At 41.6% G+C, this 21,914-nt stretch overlaps 2 protein-coding genes across 10 annotated transcripts in view; both read right to left on the bottom strand.

The window, feature by feature from the left end:
- The window catches only part of LOC5570142 (centrosomin), a 150,019-nt gene that overhangs the window by 1,266 nt on the left and 126,839 nt on the right, over nucleotides 1-21,914 (bottom strand). For 7 of the 9 annotated variants that reach the window (XM_021850616.1, XM_021850617.1, XM_021850621.1 and 4 more), the window contains 4 exons: nucleotides 19,308-19,826; nucleotides 16,676-16,867; nucleotides 16,572-16,607; nucleotides 5,086-7,096 (listed from right to left, as the gene is read on the bottom strand). In XM_021850616.1, coding sequence (XP_021706308.1) covers nucleotides 5,086-7,096; nucleotides 16,572-16,607; nucleotides 16,676-16,867; nucleotides 19,308-19,826 — 2,758 coding nt within the window. The remainder of the gene's footprint in view (nucleotides 1-5,085; nucleotides 7,097-16,571; nucleotides 16,608-16,675; nucleotides 16,868-19,307; nucleotides 19,827-21,914) is intronic. The other 2 variants (XM_021850622.1, XM_021850623.1) reach the window with 1 other exon arrangement.
- Nucleotides 16,953-17,906, bottom strand: LOC110678075. The gene is made up of 3 exons (XM_021850629.1): nucleotides 17,648-17,906; nucleotides 17,100-17,591; nucleotides 16,953-17,040 (listed from the first exon to the last, which is right to left on the bottom strand). Exons 1-3 carry the CDS (start codon nucleotides 17,831-17,833, stop codon nucleotides 17,005-17,007), a joined length of 714 nt encoding a protein of 237 aa, XP_021706321.1. The 5' UTR covers nucleotides 17,834-17,906; the 3' UTR covers nucleotides 16,953-17,004.

Below are 21,914 nucleotides of genomic sequence, written 5' to 3'. Positions count from 1 at the left end.
AAAAACAGCGATTTTTTTAATCTTTGGACGCTTATTTCTCAGAAAGAGTTCTATATAAAGTTATACTTTCTTTGGTGAAGATTTACATCAAGGAAAGCACCAACATTGTACACAATAGTTAGTTGGGAATTTCACCGCATGATGGCGCTTAGAAAAGGTTACTACTACTAGGTCATATATTTGTAACGTTCTGTGTCTCAAGATACTGAGTATGAATGATTACTTCAGCAAAGTTGCTCATTGAATCAAGGTCTATAAGCTGCATGTCTGCTTAATTAAAAAAAAAAACTGCCACTAGGAGGCGCCGGTGAGCATTAAATGTTTCAAACTTATTATTATTTATTTTTTAGTTACGTTAGAATTACCTTTGGCGTTGTTGTTCATTTGTTCACCGGCTACAAAATACTTCTACAATTGGTTCTATATGTTGCCAGTAGGAGAAGAAAAAAAAACAAAAAATGTAACGGTTGTCAACTGAGAAACAACGTACATTTTTGTCAACAATAACTACAACTAAGTTATCAGCATTTCGATACACAAGGTTTTGAAATATTCAGCTCGCTAGTGCCCCTTAGTTGCAAAAAAAAACGAAATTAACAGACATGATCGCAAAGGCTGCCTATCAAATAACTTTACCGAAAACATCAAACTTTCTACTGATCTGTGGCAGATATAAAACACTTAACCCTCTAATACCCAGCCCCGCCTTTAGACGGGGTACACTTTGGAATTTTGTGTATTTTTTCGTAGCTCGGAAATCAAAATGGTTTTATTTTTGGCTTATACCTTGACTCGTAACAGGTATATTAGAAAAGTTTTTTATGACTTTTGAAACTTTTTTGTATTTTTAGAAATTGTTTGAAAAATTACATTCTTATATAACCTGCAAATGCCTGGAGTTCATTTAACGTGTAATATAAAAATTCGTACCTTTCATATTTCTCTACGATCAACCTATCACAAAAGAAGAGCCTGGTGGTATTAATATAATTTCAAACCTGTTTTTTCGTTAATTACATGGAAAACAAAATACGCTCCGAAAAGAAATTAAAAATTTAATGTTTTTAAAAGTACCGTAAAAATTTAAATTTTTATTATTGCCAAAAATCAACAACTAGAAAAGGCTTCAAGAAAAAATTAAAAAAGCTAGGGATGTTCAAAAATAAAAAACTATAAAAATCAAAAACCAAAATTTAAAAATTTGCAAATAAAAATAAATAATTGCCCAAAACGTGTTTAGAACGATTATAGATAACGAAAAATAATACTTAAATCAAAAATAAAAATTTGGGTATTAGAGGGTTAAATTTACTAAGCTTTAGGACTAAGTGAGAGCATGTCGTAATTACAAATATTCCTGAACCTAACAAACAATTTTGCTGAAAATATTGGCTCAATAGCTGTTTTGCGTAGTGAAATATGAGTTGAAAATATTTGAAGCGGTAGAATGCTCAACAAGTTAGACATGCAGTATATAGCCGTCGATCTAACCATAACAACTTTACCGAAAACAACAGACTTCTATTGAAACTACATTAGCCAATATTTAAATTTTAAATGCTCACTAACGCCTCCTATTTATAGAATTCCGAACTAAATAAGAGTACAGCACAAAGTCCTTGACCTAACAAATAACTTTGCCGAAAACACCGACTTTCTAGCTGTTCGAGCTGTTCACATATCGCCTCCTAGTTGAAAAATGTTGAATTAAGCAAACATGTAGTAGTCTTTAGACTAATGAGCAACTTTGCCGAAGACATAAATATTTCAAATCATCCGAATTTAAAACCATCGTAAGGTCTTGTTACAGAACTTCATAGTCACGTATGGCAATCAGAAAACCATGTTTTTAGCTAGCGCCATCATGCGGTGAAATTCCCAACTAACTAATGCGTTATACCTTTCAGCTCTTTCTCTGTTGTAAATCTTCACAGAACAAAGTATAATTTTATATAGAACTCCTTCTGAGGTATAAGCGTCCAAAGTTTCGAAAAATCGCTGTTTTTAGACCTTTTTTCACAATAACCCCTTCCCTGCGATGAACCATGTCCCTTGTGAATTTCTTTATATTTTTAGTAAAACTAAATTATATTCACTTTCTAAAACTTAAAAAAATCGAAAATCCATTCAAATTTGACAAAGTTATCATAATTTTAATTTGGGGTCAATATGACCCCAAAACACAAACAACGTAGCTTTTTTTCGCACAGACAGAAAGGTTCTTCTTCTTCTTTCTGGCGTTACGTCCCCACTGGGACAGAGCCTGCTTCTCAGCTTAGTGTTCTTATGAGCACTTCCACAGTTGTTAACTGAGAGCTTACTATGCCAATGACCATTTTTGCATGCGTATATCGTGTGGCAGGTACGATGATACTTTATGCCCTGGGAAGTCGAGAAACTTTCCAGCCCGAAAAGATCCTCGACCGGTGGGATTCGAACCCACGACCCTCAGCTTGGTCTTGCTGAATAGCTGCGCGCTTACCGCTACGGCTATCTGGGCCCCATAGACAGAAAGGTTATAAATTGATAAAAAGTTTTTTAGGATAATTTTCAAAATTCAAATCGTAATAACTTTGAACAGATTAGTTTACTTTATAACTGTTTTGGAAAATAAATTTAGGTAACTTTTATTAAGGAAATATTGAAAAAATAAATTAAAGGGGGATGGTTACTCGCGGGTAGGGTATATTACGGGAAATGGTGAAAAAGTAGTGAAATTTTTGAGACTCTGGACGCTTATATCTCAGCAACAGTATCACACAAAATCATATTTGTAAAGCAAAGATTTAGAACTGTGAGATGCCTGCTCTATTGCATATTGGTTTGTTAGGAATTTTACTGCATGATGGCGATTGATTTGGAAATGTTCAATGTTCAATGAACCCTTAAACGACATCCTATATCTCAAGATTCTAAACAATAGATTATCGGTGTTCAGGCAGGCCGAACTGCATGATATTTTGCCTTGTTAAGGGGAATCAACATCTACATCAATTCTGATCGTTCCGATGCCAATTTGACACCGATGGTTCATCAAGAAGATTAGTTACATTTTACGGACAACACGAGCATACGTTCTACTTTCGTAAAACGTTTAGTATTTTCGTCACTCCAAGAACTGTATTGAATATGAATCGTAGTCACACCTCAAATTTTCAAGAGCACAAATCCGAACAACCAAACAATCTTCTTCTTCTTGGTATCCTCACTGGGACCGAACCTGCTTCTCAGTTTAGTGTTCTTATAAGCACTTCCTCAGTTATTAACTGAGAGCTTTCTGAGGCAGGTACGATTATACTTTATGCCCAGGGAAGTCAAGGAAATTTCCATTATGAAAGGATCCTGGACCGACCGGGAATCGAAAATGCTGAAGGTACCCAGCATGGCTTTGCTTTGAAGCCGCGGACTCTAACCACTCGGCTAAGGAAGGCCCCATAGTCCCTTAAACTTAACAGATTGATCAATTGCTGGTGGTGATCAATTGATCTATGTTGATGGTCCTCTAGATTTTTTGTATGATTCTCTAGATTTGTTCTCTTGATAAAAATATTCATTAGTTTAAAAGCTCCACATAGCATTTTTTTTAGTTGGTGTTGCCACTAAAAAGAACAAGTAGGCAATGAAAATTTAAAATTTGTATGCAGATTAGATAGAAGACTGTTTTTTTTTCGGCAAAGTTGTTCGTTAGGTCAAGAACTATGCTGTGCATGTCTGGTTGGTTTGACATTTTGCCGCTAGGAGGAGTTTCGATGCATAGAATATTTCTGCTGAAGAATGTTTAACTTTAAATAAAACTATTTCTAAGGATCCTATAACATTTCCCCGAAAACCATCACCCCGAATACCTTTTCAAATGGACTATATGCAACGAAAAATTCTAAATGAAGGAAATGAACACCATATACCGTAAGGACGCCATTCACCGCTCATTGATTTATTTGAAAAATCTGAACAAATTTTCGCAATAAAAGACATTAACATGCATTAGTATACCAGAATGGATTGTATCAGAATGAAATTCATATGATTTAATATTATATACTATTTATAAAAAATAATTTTAGGTTGTTTAAGGCGATAATCATGAGGTATAAGCATCCGAATGATTTTATTATGGCAGATCGAAAAATGCTTCTTAGCTGCCACCCCTTAATATGTTGTTGTACTATAGCATAAAGATAACAAACAGCTAATCAAAGTAAATTAATTCCAACTAGTTGTGTATATAGAGCCTCATACTTAGGATGAGCGGTGAATGGCGCCCTTACGGTACTATCAGTGCATCAGATTCCGCTCATTTAAGGGAAGTAGTGTGTTCAAACGTTTACCATAAAATAACTATTGCGTCGATCAAAACTATTTTAATGTCACAATGTAGCTCCAAGTATAGGTAATCAGTAGCAAAATTAAAAGAATATGAAAACTTAAAAAAAAGAATTGCATTTGTTACTGTTACTAAGTGTTCCTATTTCCGTCCTGAGCTTCAAGAAAATTATACATTTCTTGCGTTCAGTATCATAAGGGCTTTTTTTGCAGTGATCGATTTCTCTTCGTCGATTTCCTCTTCTGCAAATTACTTGGCCGGGTGACTGTTATCGACTGTGGTAGAAAGTAGTAATTGTTCTTCGTCATGCAGCATATTAAAATGTTCCGTAAATCGGTTGTTTCGTGTACTAAGCCAAAGAGAAAATCGACGAAGAGAACTGCAGATACGACTGTCCGATACTCAACGCGAGTTTCACAAAATACCAATTGGGTGCAGAGCTACTTGGGCACTTCCATGATTCACTTTGGCATGAGGGGTTTTTCTCAGCTGAATTGTCTGAATCTTTGCAATAAGAAGCGTTTCTCTACGACGCATATTGTACCCAAATATGAGCTTTGTAGCTTTCAAAACACCCCACTGCCGAAGTGAATCAAAAGTGCCAAAAATTGGTTCCGGCTCCCTACCAATAACTAAAATCGAAAGTTTATTTAAGTTTCGCGAAGCTGTCACGATTAGAATTTGGGGTTTTATACGACCCCAAGGCAAAGACAACGTAGCTTGCTATGGCACAGACAGAATGTAAAAAAAAATCAACTTACCGTCCTCTTTCGGATCCATCAGCAGGTTGCTCATTGACTTGGTCAGCTCGAGCGTCTTAAGTAGCGGTCTGGCCGGGCTCATCGCCCCCTCGCTACCGGTCGCAGCGGAAGTCCTTGGATTCGTTTCCGGATTGGACAGTCGCCCGGCGTCACTTTCGATGCCGAGATCCGGAGATGAGTTTTCCACCCGCAAGCCGTGTTCGAGTTTGGGATGTCGATTTGCCACCGACAGAAATTCTTCCGAGGCGTACCCGGAAGCCGTTGAACATTCGGCACCCGAAGAACTGTTCAGTCGTTGCGCTGGCGAGCGCTGCACTTGTTGCAACCTAGTCTGCACTTCCACCAATCGTGCATTTAGTTCATTCTTCTCAGCCTTCACCGCTTCCAAGTCTTGCTTAACATGTTGCAGTTCGTCTTCTAGCAAACGTTTTTCATTCATTGCTTTCGTGCGCTCCAACGCAGCTTTAGAAGTTTGCAGTGTCGCATCATCCAATGCTTTACGCATTTTCTGCACGGATTGTTCCGCTTCCGTGACCTGCTGTTTCATTTTGCCCTCAATCTCTGTCATGTTCATTAGATTGAGATGAGCATCCTCCAGTCTGATGTGAACTTCTTCAAGTTCCTTCACTTTCTCTAGATAGATATTCTTGGAAATGTATCTTTCCTCCAGACTAGCATCGAACGAAGCCTGCTTGGCCTTCAACTGATTGTTGAAAGACTCGGTTAGATCTTGACGAAGCTCCTCCAGCCGTTGCCTTTCTTGTGCCAGAAGCGAATCGATTTGAATCTTGTGCTTCTGCTGACAATCCTGGTATTCCGCTTTAAGGCTGTCGTGCTTCATGAGCGCCACCCGTAAATCGACGAACGCTTGATCTCGATCCTTCTTGAGCTTCTCGATGAGTTCATCCTTTTGTTGAATTTCTCGGTTTAGTTCTTCGAGGCGCTTCGTTTGTTCGTTTTTCTCCTTCTCTAGCCGCTGATTCACATGTCGCGTATTTTCCAATTCAACTTGTGTTCTAGAGGCCTTCATTCTTTCCTCCTGCAACTTATTGTCGAGGTCAACCATTCGAGTCTGGATTTCCAGGATCTTGCTGTCCTTTTCCTGGACCGCTTCCTGTAGCTGCTTTACTTCAGCACCTTGCTTCTTCAAGTGATTCACGTTGCCTTCGTTCTCGGACGTAGAGCTGAACTCTTGCAACACTGTCCCATGTGCTCGAGGAATGGGTTTCCCTTTGCCACCGGAATTCGTCAAGGAAGACCGTTCTTCCAACCCGATCCGTGCCAAGGAAACATCCCGATCAGGTTCAGACCACGCCTCCGAGTCCGATACAGGTTCTGGCATCAATGGAATCAGCTTTCTCCTGGCTTCCGAATGATTCTTCTTGGCACTTCCACGGTTCTCCAACTGTCCCCGTAGTTCACGATTCTCTGCCTTCAAAGTTGCAATCACTTTCTCGGCGCTTCCGATGTTCTCTTTATTGGCCTCCTCTTCGAGCAGGAGACTCTGTTCGGTGCCATTCAAAAACCCAGTCAAGCTACTAAGGTTGACAAAGCTGTTCTCCGGGAGCGAGAATCTGGTCACCGAGATGGACATGTTCAAACTCCTCGAGAGGTCCAAGCTGCGATCGACGGCCTTACGGATGGCCTTTCGGCGGGCTATCGAGAGCGTACCACTGAATTCGTCGTTTCTGAGCAACGAATCCAAAAAGCCAGCCAATTCTTCGAGCCGAGCTGTTGAGATGGCACACAGGTCTACGCACTCCTTGCGCCAGCGCTGAGCCTTTTCCGCTTCTTCTCGCGCCTGGATTACCTCCTCGTTGAGCTGTTTGATGATGATGTTCTCGTTGCGGTCGTTGGAACTGCTGGTGAGCTGCTGAATGAGACTGTTGTTCTTAGTTTGAAGGTCTTTCAGCCTCTGGCACAGACTATCGTATTCTTCCTGCGACACGATCTGTTGGTTGTGGTCGAAGATGGGCTGCTCGAGTTGTGCACTGCCAGGATCCGAGACGATCTGGAATGGAGATGGTGGAACGAAAATTAAGATAGAAAATTCTGATTTTAACATATTTTCACACGCATAACATATGTGATTTTTACAAGCTAAATGTGATGTTGGATGTGCATACATTTCATAGATGAAAGGCAAAATTTGCCCTTATGGATGACCGTTACCGTGGCTGGAACAGTATTGGACAAAACATTTGCAACTTTTCTGATTTTCCATCCAATTAGAGTGTTATTATTATTATCTTTATTATCGCCGTTGGCTGGTTCGTCTCCGGTAGAGAATATGAAGAGGGCTTCGTAGTGAGAGGCCCCCCTGTACATTTTGCTTTAATTAACTTTAATAGACATAAATACATTAATGTTCATTCAAAAAACGAATAGGTAATCCAAGTCAATTCAGGGTGAAAAGCAGGGTCGTCATATCTCGGTGGTTGTTGTCGGATGTAGGATGTTAAATGTTTCGGTGTAGTCCGGCATCTTTGAGGAACGATAATATTGCGGCTTCGTTGGTCGGATCATTAGCTAAAGCGTCTCTTATACTTATACATGTTGGAATTAAATATTGAACATTCCTAATTTTGAAGAATGAATTGAATAGATAATAAGATTGCTTGAACTTCAATAAAGAGTCAGTTGTTATTCCGCTTTAGAGCCGATCGGTGTCGGATCAAAGCGATCAAATAGTTGAGTTTTGATAACGTATTCCGAGTATTAAGAGGGGTTAGCGGTTATCGATCCCGGAATCTAACAAATTGGGGGCTCAACCGGGATAACCAGAGATGCCCATGGATACGTAATCAAACACTCTAAGGAATTAAATTGTTGCTAAGCATGGAGGCGTTAGTTAGTTTGCAAAGTGAAACTTGTTCCCAATGGGGAAATATCTATCAGTGTACATATTTTTATGAGAACATTGCAGATCAGATTATTAACGCAAATGTTCAAATTTTACAATTAAGTGAACTAATAATAAGGATGAACAGTGAAATATTGAATTTGTCTCGTATAAACTATGAATTGAAAAGTGAATTATCAGTACCGCATAACACTAAATGCAATTCCCGCCCAGTTTGCGATGTGGACAAAGTACAAACAGACGATGCCAGTTTCAACCACAAAGAAAAATGTGTATACGAAGATGAAGTGTATAAGCCTGGGCAACGAAATGTGATGACACGGGCTGTGTGTCTCAACAAACTAGATGTGTCCAACGATCAGCTAACAAACGCATCACATCACTGTTATCATTTTATGCGAATAAAGAAGAAAAGGCGCAATAGATTCAACAAGCATAGTAGACAACAGCATTGGAAATATTCCATCACAGTTTCACCTATATGGAATTGGAGATTAGTGACAAACATTGCAAGTAGTGTTACGTATCGAAAAGGAAGCGGAGGAAACCATGAGAATAAGGATGTTGAGTCCAACCACGACGATGAAGATGACCATAGTGGCGCAAACCAGAAGGAGGAACACACCATCGGAGGCCGATGGTGGTCAGGATGGCCGATTGTTGGAATTAAATATTGAACATTCCTAATTTTGAAGAATGAATTGAATAGATAATAAGATTGCTTGAACTTCAATAAAGAGTCAGTTGTTATTCCGCTTTAGAGCCGATCGGTGTCGGATCAAAGCGATCAAATAGTTGAGTTTTGATAACGTATTCCGAGTATTAAGAGGGGTTAGCGGTTATCGATCCCGGAATCTAACATACATGACGAAGTCGGGCAGCTTGGTAGCAGGGACAGTCGATTAAGAGGTGTTCTACCGTCATTTTCGTGTTGCATGCCGGACATACTTTGTGGAAAGGTCCTCGGTTTCCCATGTTGTGTGTTAGATGTGTGTGGCCAACTCGAAGTCGAGACAGAATTTGCTGGTTGTGTCGTTCGGCAGAATCGATCCATCTTGTAGTTTCCCCTTTAATTTTTCTTATAAATAGATGTCTCAGGCCTATCCACTCTCGGGCCCACTTCAAGCGAATAGTGGATTTACACCAAGTTTTCAAATCTGCACCCGGAATCAAATTGGTGAGCATGCGGCCAAGTCGTCCTGTGGCGGCAAGGCGGTCTGCTTCCACATTGCCCCGGACACCACAGTGCCCGGTACCCATAGGAAGACAGTTTCCGGAGAGGACTTCATCTGGATGGCTTGAATCCAAGGATGGCGTGTTGATGGAGAGTTGATGGTGGTAAGCACACTTGCAGAGTCAGAAATTACGCAGATGGGGCGTTCTGTTGGCCTTGTGATTGCAAAGAGTATTGCAGCTGCTTCAGCCGAAAAGATAGAGCATTGGTCGGGCAGCCGATAGAAGTAACTTGTGTCGTTTGTGGCAACGCCGAAACCAGTTCTATTCACAGTTTTTGATCCGTCTGTGTAGAATAGATGATAGTTGCGGTACTTGTCGGCAAGTAGTTCGACGACATGGGATTGCATAGCGGCAGAGTTGTCTCCAGCTCGGAAGTGTTTCAAGATAGACAAGTTTACTCGGAAGTCGGTGGCGTCCCACCTTCTAGCTCCAACCCAGTGGACCTGCTCAACCGGGGGGAGTTCCTGATGGACCAGGCTGCTGAGGGATCTATTCCCCTCCCTGAGAAGAAAGGCCTCATGATCTCCAGTGGTATTTTCCAGGTAGCTTGTAGTCCTGCAGCATAGAGTTTGTGTAACCTGATAGCGGAAGGGAAGAACACCAAGTTCAATACAGGCCGCATCGGCTGGGGTTGACGGAAGCAGGCCAGCAATTATGCGAATAGCTTGGTTGTATACCGGAGCAAGGCATGTGATTAGAGCATCCCCTGCTAGACCAAACAGTTCAATTGGGTTGTTTAGTAAGGAAGAATTCACAGTTTTTTGTAGCTTGATCGAAAGAGCACATTTTTCTAAATATAACACGATTTTATTGCACTTCAATATCTTAATGTTGATATTATAAACGATTAAAAAAGATTCCATTCCGTCGACTCAGTGACATTTCATTTTACATAATGACAGTTCGTCCCGAAGTAAAATTTGCCGAGGGGTGATTCAGAAGGGATTTCCATATTAATTTCAAACGTGTTTTAAAAATGGTTCCAGATCACGAAAAATTATGAAACTTTGGATTCTAGTTCATTTTTTAACGTAGATTCTGAATATGTAAGAAACTGGATACCCCTAAACAAGCCAATTCCGTAGAAGATGCGGCTATTGACAATGGCCCTTGCAATTCTGAGAAGAGTATCTCTGTTACAACTGCGGTGTGGCTTAGATAGCGTTCGAAGGAGGTTTAATCGTGTTTGGCAGTTTCTTTTGGTCTCGTTGAGGTGCTCACCAAATTGTAGTTTTCGATCCAGTCGCACACTCAGTACTACGGTTGATGTTTTATGTGGTATTGAACAACCGTTTGCTGTTACAGGAGTTGATAACACTCGGTGATGCGATCGGCAGGTATGAGAGACGATGCTTTTTTCTGCCGACAGTATGAAGCCAGCTTGAGTAGCCCACCTTGAAACTGCAGAAACGGCTGCTTGGAGTTTTCGCCTTATGAATTTCAAGGTGCGGCCGATGACTATCAAGACAATGTCATCTGCGTAGACAAATACGTAGATTTCTTTAGGTAGCGTGTCAAAGACACTATTCATAAGAACTAAGAAAATGGTGACCGATATAACGGAGCCTTGGGGGACACCTGTCTCTTCTGCTCGAACTGTGGAGTGGTTATTACCGATGACTACTTCAAATGTTCTGCCGCTTAAGAATTTTTTTATAAAGTGGAGGATATTTCCCCCCAAACCCCATTCAGCCAACTGATGAATGGCTCTGGGTGTCCAGGCACGATTATAGGCCTTGGCCAGATCCAAGGAGGCGATATCAGCGTGAAGGTTTGCGTTCATCGCATCCTGAAGCACATCTCCTAAACCAGCAAAATAAGTGCCTGTCCCATGTCCGGCACGAAAGGCATGTTGCCGATGGTCGAGTAGTTGGTTGTCTTCCAAAAAACGATTCAGCCTCCGGTTCACGATACGTTCTAGGATTTTGCTGGCACAGCATGTCAGAGATATAGGTCTGAAATCACTAGGTGATGTTGCAGCACGTTCATTTTTTGGTATTGGTACAACTAGGCTGTGGGTCCATGCTTTGGGTAGTGTGTTTCCGATCCAGATTTTGTTTAAAAGTTCAAGAAAGATGGCTTTTGCTTCGGGTGTTAGGTTTCGAAACATCGGGTAGCCAAGATCGTCTGGACCCGCTGATTTACCCTTACAACGACGTAGCGCGAAAGTCAGTTCATCGAACCGGAAGGGAGCATTAATCGGCAAACCGGCGGTATCATCTGGGATTGCCATCTTGATTATGCTGTCGGCAGATACTTGGTTCCGTCGAAGAAAATTAGCGTCGTAGAGAACAAGTGATGAAAGTGACGCAAAGTAATCTGCTAGAGCATTAGCTATAATGAGTGGATCTCGAGTAGGACCATTGGGCAACTGCAGGGTCATTCCCGTGGATCTCCGTTTGCCATTTAGAGCATTTACACGATTCCACAGATCAGCTGAGGTTTGGTTTTCGTTTATTCCTTCTAGAAAATCTTCCCAGCTCTTCTGTTTTGCTTCTCGGATTTGTTGACGACATTGATTCCTTTTTGAGCGATAAGTCTCCATGGCGTCATGTTTGGCAGGGTGGTCATTAGGAAGGCGTTTCGCAGCTCTTAGTGTTTTTCTCCTCTCTTTTATAACCTTTTTTATATTTGGGGACCACCAGGGGAGAGATCTCCGACCTGGACTTGTGGATGTTCGAGGAATTGAGAGTGAGGCCGAGTCACTGATAATGTTCAGAAATTCATCAATATTATCCGGTACAGGATCACAAAGTTTCAGAGTTATTGACTCCTGAAATTGTGACCAGTCTGCTTCATTGTACTTCCATCGGGGACGACGTGATATTGCTTGGGGTTGATCGTTGATGCTGATTGAGATCGGGTAGTGGTCACTACCCATTGGGTCTTCGCCTGGTGCCCAAAGGAGTCGATTAACTATACGATATATATACTAGGCTGATGTCAACTGTAGAGCTTCGTTCGCCCCTAATAAAGGTTGGGGCTCCGTCGTTGAGAACGACTAAATCAAACATTTGAGCAATCTCCAAGATCAATGAACCTCTGGCATTAGCAGTGGTACTTCCCCAGTCGGGGTGGTGCCCGTTGGCGTCCCACAGAACCAGTATCGGTGTATCTAGTGCCTGGAAAAAATCAACGAGTTTTTGTTTTAAATCTGGAATATTACCGTTGGGGAGATATCCCGATATAACAGTTAAAGGCCACGGATAGCCTAGTTTTACTCCCACTAAAGGGAGGTCGGTATTGAATTGAAGTGGCGAGTGAGGTACAGAAACTAGAACTCCTATCGCGGTTGAGTGATAGAAATTTTGGTTGCATTTAAGACTCCATGTATATTGCCTTCTTAAGGAGTGGTTCAGACTGTTGATGCTAATCTTATGCGGTTCTTGGATTGCTAGGACCAACGGCTCTAGGTATCTGACTAAAATTTCCAGGTCCGCTAGGTTGTTGTAGTAACCGTTCATGTTCCACTGGATAGCCAGTGCGGTTTTTGTGGAAGCGTTTTGACTGTGACGAACCGTAGTGGGTTGTGATTGCCTGACTGGTGTCGACTGGGTAGTAACTTTGACTGGAGACTTTCTTCGAAGATTTCTTTTTGAAGGAGCTGTTAGACCGGAAGTGCCTGCTGTGGGAGAGGGGATGTTCTGTTGGTTGAGCTGAAGTAAATCGTATATTGCTGCGTTGGATCTTGCTAGTTCTGGCAGGGTAGTCCTTGGGGTCCGTTCTGCCACCAGAGAGTCATATGTTATGCTGTGTGTTGACGACGGTTTATGCACTTTCGGCGCACCAAAGGTACGTTCTTGAGTCTCTTGATGGGCTTCTGTTGTTGCTATTGCTACGATTCCCGCGTTGTTCTTAGGGGTATAGGATGTTTCTCCCTTGTCCGTCCCTCTTCCGGTCACCAAGGAGTGCCCAGGGTTGTCCGCCAGTACCGGGGTGGAGTAGACGACCGCACTGACGGAGCCTGGACTACTCGGTGGTTCTACCGGGGATGTTTGATGATTCTTGAAGAGCTGTGGTTTGCGATTTGCTGAATTATTTAGTTTGGATGCGGGTTTGCTAGTCCTCTCTGCACTGGGTTGATGTTTAGGATCGATAGTGGTTGGATGCGAAGACATTTGACTGGTTAATGTTCGTTATTTGTTGGGCGGAGAAACAAGAGAGGACTGGAAAGATGGTTTTCTTTAAGAATCTGATATGTAACCGGATGCATTTAGCATCGGCTCATCTCCAGAGGAGATTTCGATATCACCGCTTTCCGGCGAATAGTTGATCGACGTATTCATAGGTTATGAAGTATCTATTGGCGAGACACAGTTTTTCGAGCGCTTGTTTAGTAGTCCATAGTCATCAGTTTTAACGACTTTCTTTTTAGTGCTGGTTTTTTTGCTCGTTGGGTTGGTTTTATTAGCACAGGGCTCAGAAACTGCCGCAGGGGTTTTTGCGGTATCGTTCGCTGTGGTATTAAGGGCTTTCTTGGGAACGTAGACGTCTCTCATTACAGCAACTTCTTTCTCTTTTCTGGCCAGCTCAGATTCCAGGGAGCGTATCTTTTGGACCATATCCTTTATTGTCCCGTGTTCCTTTACCATGGTCAGTCTTTCTTCAGGAGTTAGTTTCAGTGCTGCTTCTAGCCTTTCAATGTGAGCATCTTTGTTTCTGATTTCGGTCAGTAGAGTTTCTACTCTGTCGTCCTTACGCTTAACTTCCTGTACGAGGTTATCTACTTTGGCGGAGAGCTCAGCGAAACGCTGATCATTGCCAGCCGCCACCACGGATGCCATTGACTGTGGGTTGTGCCGTAATGGATGGTACACAAATTATGTCACGCTAAATTTTAACTTTTTTGACCACCTCCCCCCCCCTTTGTCACGTTTTTTGTATGAGTCCTCCGAAATTTTTGTAAGACTTGTCACGCTTGACTTGACCCCCTCCCCCCCTCGGAGCGTGACGTAATTTGTGCATGACCCCTTATTCGTGTTGTCTTTTTGCTGCTGGGTATGAAATTCCCATGTCGACACGTATGTGTTGAATTTCTTCTTCCTTGATGTAGGCAGGGCATTTTCGGCTAGCTATCGAGTGGTTTGCAGAATTGCATCTCTTGCAAAAAGCACCGGATGTACAAGGATGTTCCTTAACGATCACATGGTTGCCGGAGCAGTTGCCACATGTGGGGTTGGCCGTGTTCTGACAGCGGGTACGGGTGTGCCCGAACTCCCAACAACAATAGCAGATCATTGGTGAGGGGTAAAACGGTCGGGTACGACATCGGATCCATCCTATGAAGATGCTCTCCGGAACAACTGTACCGTTTATTGTTAGGATGATCGTTGGAGTATTGATTAGCTTCCCTCCATCTCGCCGAGTAATTCGTCGAACTTTTTTGACGCCTTGGGCCTGCAACTCTGCGGTTAGTTCGTCATCCGAGTACACACACGAGTCGTTGCAACTGATGACACACTTCGAGATGTTATGCACAGGGTGTTCCACTATTCTGATGGGAAAACCGTCTGCAAGCATTGACATCTTTTTTAACTTTTCGACATGTGACTTGTTTCGCAACTTTAAGACGTATGACGCATCTCGTGATTCCGGGTATGCACCATCAACTCGCGCTCCTAGATAAGCTTCCACTGACTTGCGAAGGAGAATGGGGGCGGGAGGTAGAGTACCCTCGACGTCTTCCATACGCAGCATTACGAGTTGTCCATGACTACCGGTAGGGTCTCCCCATTCGGGGAAGAGCGGCCCGGTAAATTCCCCATCACGGCGATTAGACGGACCCACATCCCCAATGGGATGTCGCGGAAGGGGTCAGTCCCCGATCCCATGTCGGGAGACTAGCACTCAGCTATTCGGTGATATCGCTCACAGCGTTATATTATTTTACCCGCACACAAAGAGGGTCGAACCCAGTTGAAAGAGATGGCACTCACGGAGCGGTTTTTTTCACTTGAGTGTGGAAACAAAGCAAATTGTTTTTATTGTTCTCTAGCACCGTATACTCGAAGATGGAGGCTTGTGGCGAATGCTATTTTTCGAGAAAAAACTCGACCGCCTGATTAATAGCGTTTACGACGATACTTTTGTATTGAGATTTCTTCTCGAATAGCTTGAGAGCTATAATAGTTCACGTAACGAAACAATTAATCTTGTACACGCCTGACAAGTATTAACTCACGGGAGCGATTGAAAAACGCGACCGTTTGCTACCATAGCAGGCTGTCAACTGAATTAGAGTGTGTCTATGTTATTTATGGACTGATTTTAATGAAATGTTCGCTATTTTTCAGAAATAACCTGAATTTTGGGCCGGCATTTTATCCCTAAACTAGTAAGGTGCATCCTTATTCATATACGATGAGAACTTTTTAGCGATCTAATGTATTATGTTCGAAAGGTGGAAGCAGTATTTCGACAAACATTTGAATGATGGTGAGAGTACAGATACTGAACAAATGTCAACCTCATTGTAATGGATGATGGATTATCAGTCAATCTAGCTTTACTCGAAGTTGAGGTTTCCATTCAATAGCTCAAGAACAATGATGCAACTGGGCGGTATCGAATCTGAGCTCATGAAAATGCACTGAACAATTATCGAAAGACTAGGATGAAGGGATCAAATCCTCCATCTGGAAGAAATGATGAATGTTAAGCATTTTGAAAATTACAGCATATTATGCAATCCTAACTGTAATATGCAAAACTATGCTAATACAAAAGAAATACGATAACTTGAATCCAACAAAGAATATTCCCAGGAAAAGCGTATGTGTAGCACATATTTAGAATGATTTTTTTTTCTGACACACGATCCTTACAATACGATTCCAATCGAATCCTAAATCGAAAAGGTTTAGTGACGGAGTGATTGTGCGATACCACCACCAGGCAAGAAGCTTTGCATTAAATCATCCGTGATTAAAGGTTAACAATCTTATCAATTTTCCAATCCAAAAAACTCACCATTATTGGAACTACAACTGTGACCTATTTTTCGGTAACATACCGTAATGCTACTGACTATGCGTAAAGTAAAGGTGAAAATGAATAATCATAACAAGTGCGAATCATGCAACAGTGGCAAATGCAATTGAAATGCAGGGCACCCTAAAACGATGCTATCGCCGAGCAAACAAACTGAGAGTAGGTTTTGATGGCTTTGGAGGAACCTAGGAGTAGTAGAAGATAACGATCAGTCAAATTGATTGATGCCTATCATAAATGATGTAAAATTATCTAAAAGTTTGGAAGAGTTTGATTACAGTGAATGAATTTTGCTTTTCAAATGTTTAGCAATGAATGTCCACGATACGCTACTGAAACAAAAAAAGATATACGCGTCGAGATAAGGTGCATACTAAGCTTGAAGCAAACAATCTACCTTCTTTACAGGATCGGGGGGTTTCAACTCGGGGCTCTAACAAACGAAAAACGATCGAGTTAGCTAAAATCCTACCGTCGCATAGCCTTTCATGGCCAACTTACCGAATTGCGCTTGAGTCGGGCGTTTTCCATCTGCAGCTCGGTGATGGTCTTCACCAGCTTCTCCACCATCTTGGCTGTCTTCGATAGCTCGGCCATTTTTTCCTTCAGCTTCACTTCGGTGTCGTCCAACTGGCACAGCTTCTCCGCCAGTTCCGACTTTGCCTGGAACAGATCTTTCTTGAGCCTCAGGACCTGGAATTTGAGTTAATGGAATTTAAAAATATTAAAATCTTTCGGGATGGATCGTTGTGCGGAAGTGCATTAATAATAAGATAACTTTCAAGCGAGCAATTGCTTTATTGAACTACGCAATGTAACATAAGTTTGATCTAGCTTCTAATCTTCGTGATATCGGCAATCAAACCCTGGAAGAAACAATTTCATAAAATACCATAGACGATTACGGGGATCAGAAGGAAACAACCTTGATTCTGTCGAAATAGGCATTTTTGGCAGGTTTACTCGACATCGGCCAATCTTTCGAACTGGATCCATAGGAAGGTTCACCGTACTTTCCAATACAGGAAATTTCCGGTTCGGAACCAGACTTTCTCCTGTTTAGGTAGGATAACTTGCTACTCTGGGGGCTTGCGGTAGGACTTGAAGTATAACTCGTTCCTAAACAGGATTGAGACCTGCTTTGCTGCAATCCCCAGTTGTAGTTGGACGTCCTCCTGCAGTCTGTCGGTGAAACCTTCGCCGACGGAAAGACCTCAAACCGCAACTTCTGTTTGCTACTGTATTCCATTCCGATAGCCGAGGCAGGCATACTTTTGGGCCGTATCTTGCTAGGCACGGACGAAACTTGCATTTTCAATTGTTCGATCTCTGCCAACAATTTGTGACGTTCTTTTTTGAATTTTGAAGCGTATTGATTGTAACCGTACTGGGAAGCACTCTTCACTGCTATAATATCCTAAACAAGCTAAAATGAGTAAAATTCTGAAACAACAACTCGAAGAAACTAGTTACACTCATCTCTTGGATCAACCGTGTCTGGTCGTTAATGATTTGAAGCTGTTTGCCGTTGTCTTCCTCTAATCGTTGATTTCGCTCATTTAAATGTTCATTCAGGGCTTTCAGAACTTTAACCTCAAGGTGCAAATGCATGATGCGTTCCTCTTTTGCATTCATGGCATTTTGGAGAAGCTTGCTCATTTGCTAGTTAAAATTTATCTTATTACACAGCGGAACGAAGCTTGTCTCATAGATCGAATTAGTACGTATCCAGTAAATTTGGGATTGCTGAATCCGATTTCAGAAATGTTCCAGTATGTCACAATTTTCTTGTTACATGCGTCAAAGTTGTATACAATATTGGTTTTATAAATGTATTTTATCAATGATTTATAAACCTTTTTGATAATTCAATTTTTGATGATCATGCAAAATAGAACATAAGCTAGTTAGATTTAAATTGCACGATTAAATAGCGATTTAGGCGATTTTTTGAGCATGCTTGCATTCTCCAGCTTTTATATGGCCAGATACAACACTTTTCCAAATCATCAAAAAGTTCTTTTCTAAAACGCAAATATTATAATCTTATTTGATTCGTATTTCCTATTTGGGAAGATTCAAATTTGACGTCCATCGTTTACCGGAATTTTTAGATCCCCCTCCCCCTTCTGTCACGCTTTTTGCAATAGCTTATACAGGTACTGTCACACTTTCATAGATCCCCTCCCTCCCCCAAATGATGGACGTCATTTTTGAATGATCCCTTTCCTGATATCCGTAACCAATCAGGCACATAAATCAATACAGTACCAGATTAAGGGCCTTACTGACAAATGTAAACAAACTGAGTTTTATTCACCTAACAGTTGATTTGATAAACTGCAATCATATAATGCACATCTGTTCCTTAAAAATAACGTCTTTCACGAAATAAGTAAGAAAAACATAAAGGCGCATTTGATATTCTCTTTCGATTCGAACTCTGACGTCAATTTCGCCCATCTTCCCCCTCTGCGGTAACCGGGCGCATTTGAGCTTGAGTGTGGTAGTAGGGCGCGTTTCAAACTGAGTGTGCAGAAGGGCGTTAGTGATGAAGGTTCGTGTGAGAGAGCGTAGCAGAACGGCGAAGCTGATGATTGTCAAACCAGAAGGACGAGGTCAAAAGGCGCAATCGCTGTTGTTAAACTGAAGACGACGAAAAACCGAGGGGCGCAACAGCTCTAAATTTTGATGAATGGCACATGATGGATTTTTATTTATTTTAACATGTTATTCATAATATTTAAATAAGTTAAATATTTTGCTACAAAAATAATATTGTAATGGATCCTACAAAAATGCATCATGCGATCAAATCGATCGGAAACATAGTATAGAATTAAAATTAAACCCGGAAACTTCAAACCGATTTTACTGAGAATGTATAAGTCTTCACATTAGCCCTAATTCTAACTCTGTATTGAAATGAGCAAACAAGACAGAAAACTTGCATGCAATTTGATAAATAATGCGTTTTCAGCCTTCAATATCTCAAAACCAAACGGGCTGTGATAATTTTGAAAACTGCAATCGACTCAGCAACCTCATATTGTAATAAAAGCGGTATTGCGGTGTTTGAGACAAAACCTTGTTCCACTGTGAATCAATACCGTAGGGAATGAAAGTAACTCACCTCAGCATCCGAGGTCGAACGGTCGTTCTCCTCCAGTTTGTCCTTCATTTCGGCGCATTCGTACCGCATCTCGCTCAGCTGTACCTCCAGCGTGTTCAGCTTGTGTTCCTTCTCCTCCAGTTGCTTGTTCAAATCGCTGATCTGCCTCCAGAGTTCTTCGTTTTGGGTCCGACACTGTCGGATGACGTTCTCCATATCCAACGCTTGCAGCTTATCGACTACGTTCAGCTCTAGGTGCTGCTTCTCCAGGATGTCGAGCAGATTGGTGTCGTTGAGCGCACTTCGCGTCGTATTGTTTCCGTGATGTTGTTCCTGCTGTTGATGCTGACGATCAGCCGCTTCCATCTGTTTGATTTCCTGCTGAAGCATTTCCAACCGGTGCTCCATGTCGTTCAGCACTTCTCGATGGTGGTGTTCCGCCTTACGTTGGCTTTCCTCCATCATCTCCATCGCTTTGGCCGCCTGGCAGAGAAGATCCTGCTTTTCTTGAAGGTCCTTCCGGAGGGACTCCACTTCCACCTGGAAAGAAGGGAAATAGTTTTGGTGATTAGTTTAGGGACACATTTTTTATGATTTTAGCAACTAGTACCCAAACTGGTTTTACACTCATATTGAGGTGTTCAAGGTTTGACAAAAATTTCCACATGAGTGACCGTCTCAAGTGTGAAAAAATAACTGATTTTCTTTTCAGATTCGTAAATCTGTGAAGGTAGGCATCACATCTGCGTTATAGGTAATTGAAACCGTTGGACGTGCAAAAATTACCTATCATTAGAACGGGTTTATGACTATGCCGAGATTTTTTGCAGGTAGGGAGACGTATCCTTTTTCTGATACTTCTGATTCACTCCATCATGAAATTTTTTGAAGGTCACTGGGAAACAATCTCTTTATATGAAAGTGTGTCTTTCAGACATTTTGACCACAAAATATCTCGTGACAAAGTGAATCATTGAATCCTCAAGGAGTGTCATCGCGTCATCGGGGACCTTCCTTAGCTGAGTGTTTAGAGTCCGTGTCTACAAAGCAAAGCCATGCTGAAAGTGTCTGGGTCGGTTCAGGATCTTTTCGTAATGGAAATTTCCTTGACTTCCCTGGACATCGTATCATCTTACTCGGCACACGATATACGAATGCGAAAATGGCAACTTTGGCAAAGAAAGCTCTCAGTTAATAACTGTGGAAGTGCTCATAAGAACACTAAGCTGAGAAGCAGGCTTTGTCCCAGTTAGGACGTAATGCTACGAATAAGAAGAAGGAGAAGTGTCATCACGTGGTTGCAATAACTTTCTCTAACCAAAAGATGAAATCTCTTTAGGTTTTCTTGAGTATAGTTTTATACTTTTACGTATTTGATAAGATCACTCAGGGTAGGTATTATTGTATGGATGCAATTAGTAGTTTTATTTTATTTTATTTTATTGATGTACAAGGGGGTCAGGGGCCAAGTCTGAAGTGTTTTGCCTAAGGATATGTGAAAGGAGGGATTTTGTGTGGTGTTTTGTAAATCGCTCTGTGGAACAAATTTGTTATTAGTTAAATAATAAGTTCATTTGATTTACCTTCCAATTAGTATTCAATGATTACATAAACTTTATACTTATCAAAGGCGTGGAGTGCAGCAAGCTAGGTGGGCGGATCAAGTGCGTATCGATTTGGCGAGCGTAGGGCAGAACCGAGGATGGAGAGATGCGACCGCAAACCGACGTTTTCTCGGCCATTACGCTGCCATGATAAGGATGCCTTTCCTCTTCGATGAATTATTCCTCGAAGCGGGTTAGATATGAAAACAAGGATAAAGAGAGAAGGACTGTTAGTGATTGTTACATGCTTTATGGCAGTATTGGCGTACACTGAAGTCATACAAAATTCGCTCTTTGGATTCCCACGATAACAATCCCTGAAACTAATGATAAACAACAAAAAATGAATCCGAAAGAGCGAGAACCTTGATGTTTCAATGTATGACAATCCAGCTTTATTGCATGTGAGAAGTTCTTGGTGATATTCTCACAACGGCCATTCAGAATGGTTCGATGGATGTGGATAAAAGATCATTATGATAAAATTAACGGGGGACGGACCTGGTGTAGTGGTTAGAACACACGCCTCTCACGCCGAGGACCTGGGATCGAATCCCATCCCCGAAATAGTCACAAAAAATTTCAGTGACGACTTCCTTCGGAAGGGAAGCAAAGCCGTTGGTCCCGAGATGAACTAGCCCAGGGCTAAAAATCTCGTTAATAAAGATAGAAAAAAAAAAAATAAAATAAAATTAACGCGACGACATGTTAGTAAGCTCAAAACGATTATTATATTTGCAACTGTTAATTTAAATAGTTAAGCTAAGGGTAGGTTATTGCATATAACTTTACAGATAAGCAGAAGTAAAGCACGAACGTGAATCCATCCCATCATCAAATGCACAACACTTCATTCTGGAACTTTAGAACGTCCATGTTGTAACTTGTTCACACAAGAAATCTGCATCGACCGAGTTGGCAGAACACGCCCATACCCCTTTCTGAACCAAAGGACAGGGAACTAACCATGATACCTTAACTACAAATACAAAAGCTACTTCTATGTTATTTCCACTACTACGCT

The sequence above is a fragment of the Aedes aegypti genome, chromosome 3 (genome assembly GCF_002204515.2).
Source record: "Aedes aegypti strain LVP_AGWG chromosome 3, AaegL5.0 Primary Assembly, whole genome shotgun sequence".
NCBI lineage: Eukaryota > Metazoa > Arthropoda > Insecta > Diptera > Culicidae > Aedes > Aedes aegypti.
Note: the sequence above shows the minus strand (reverse complement) of the source record. Positions and strands in the feature narration are given on the sequence as shown.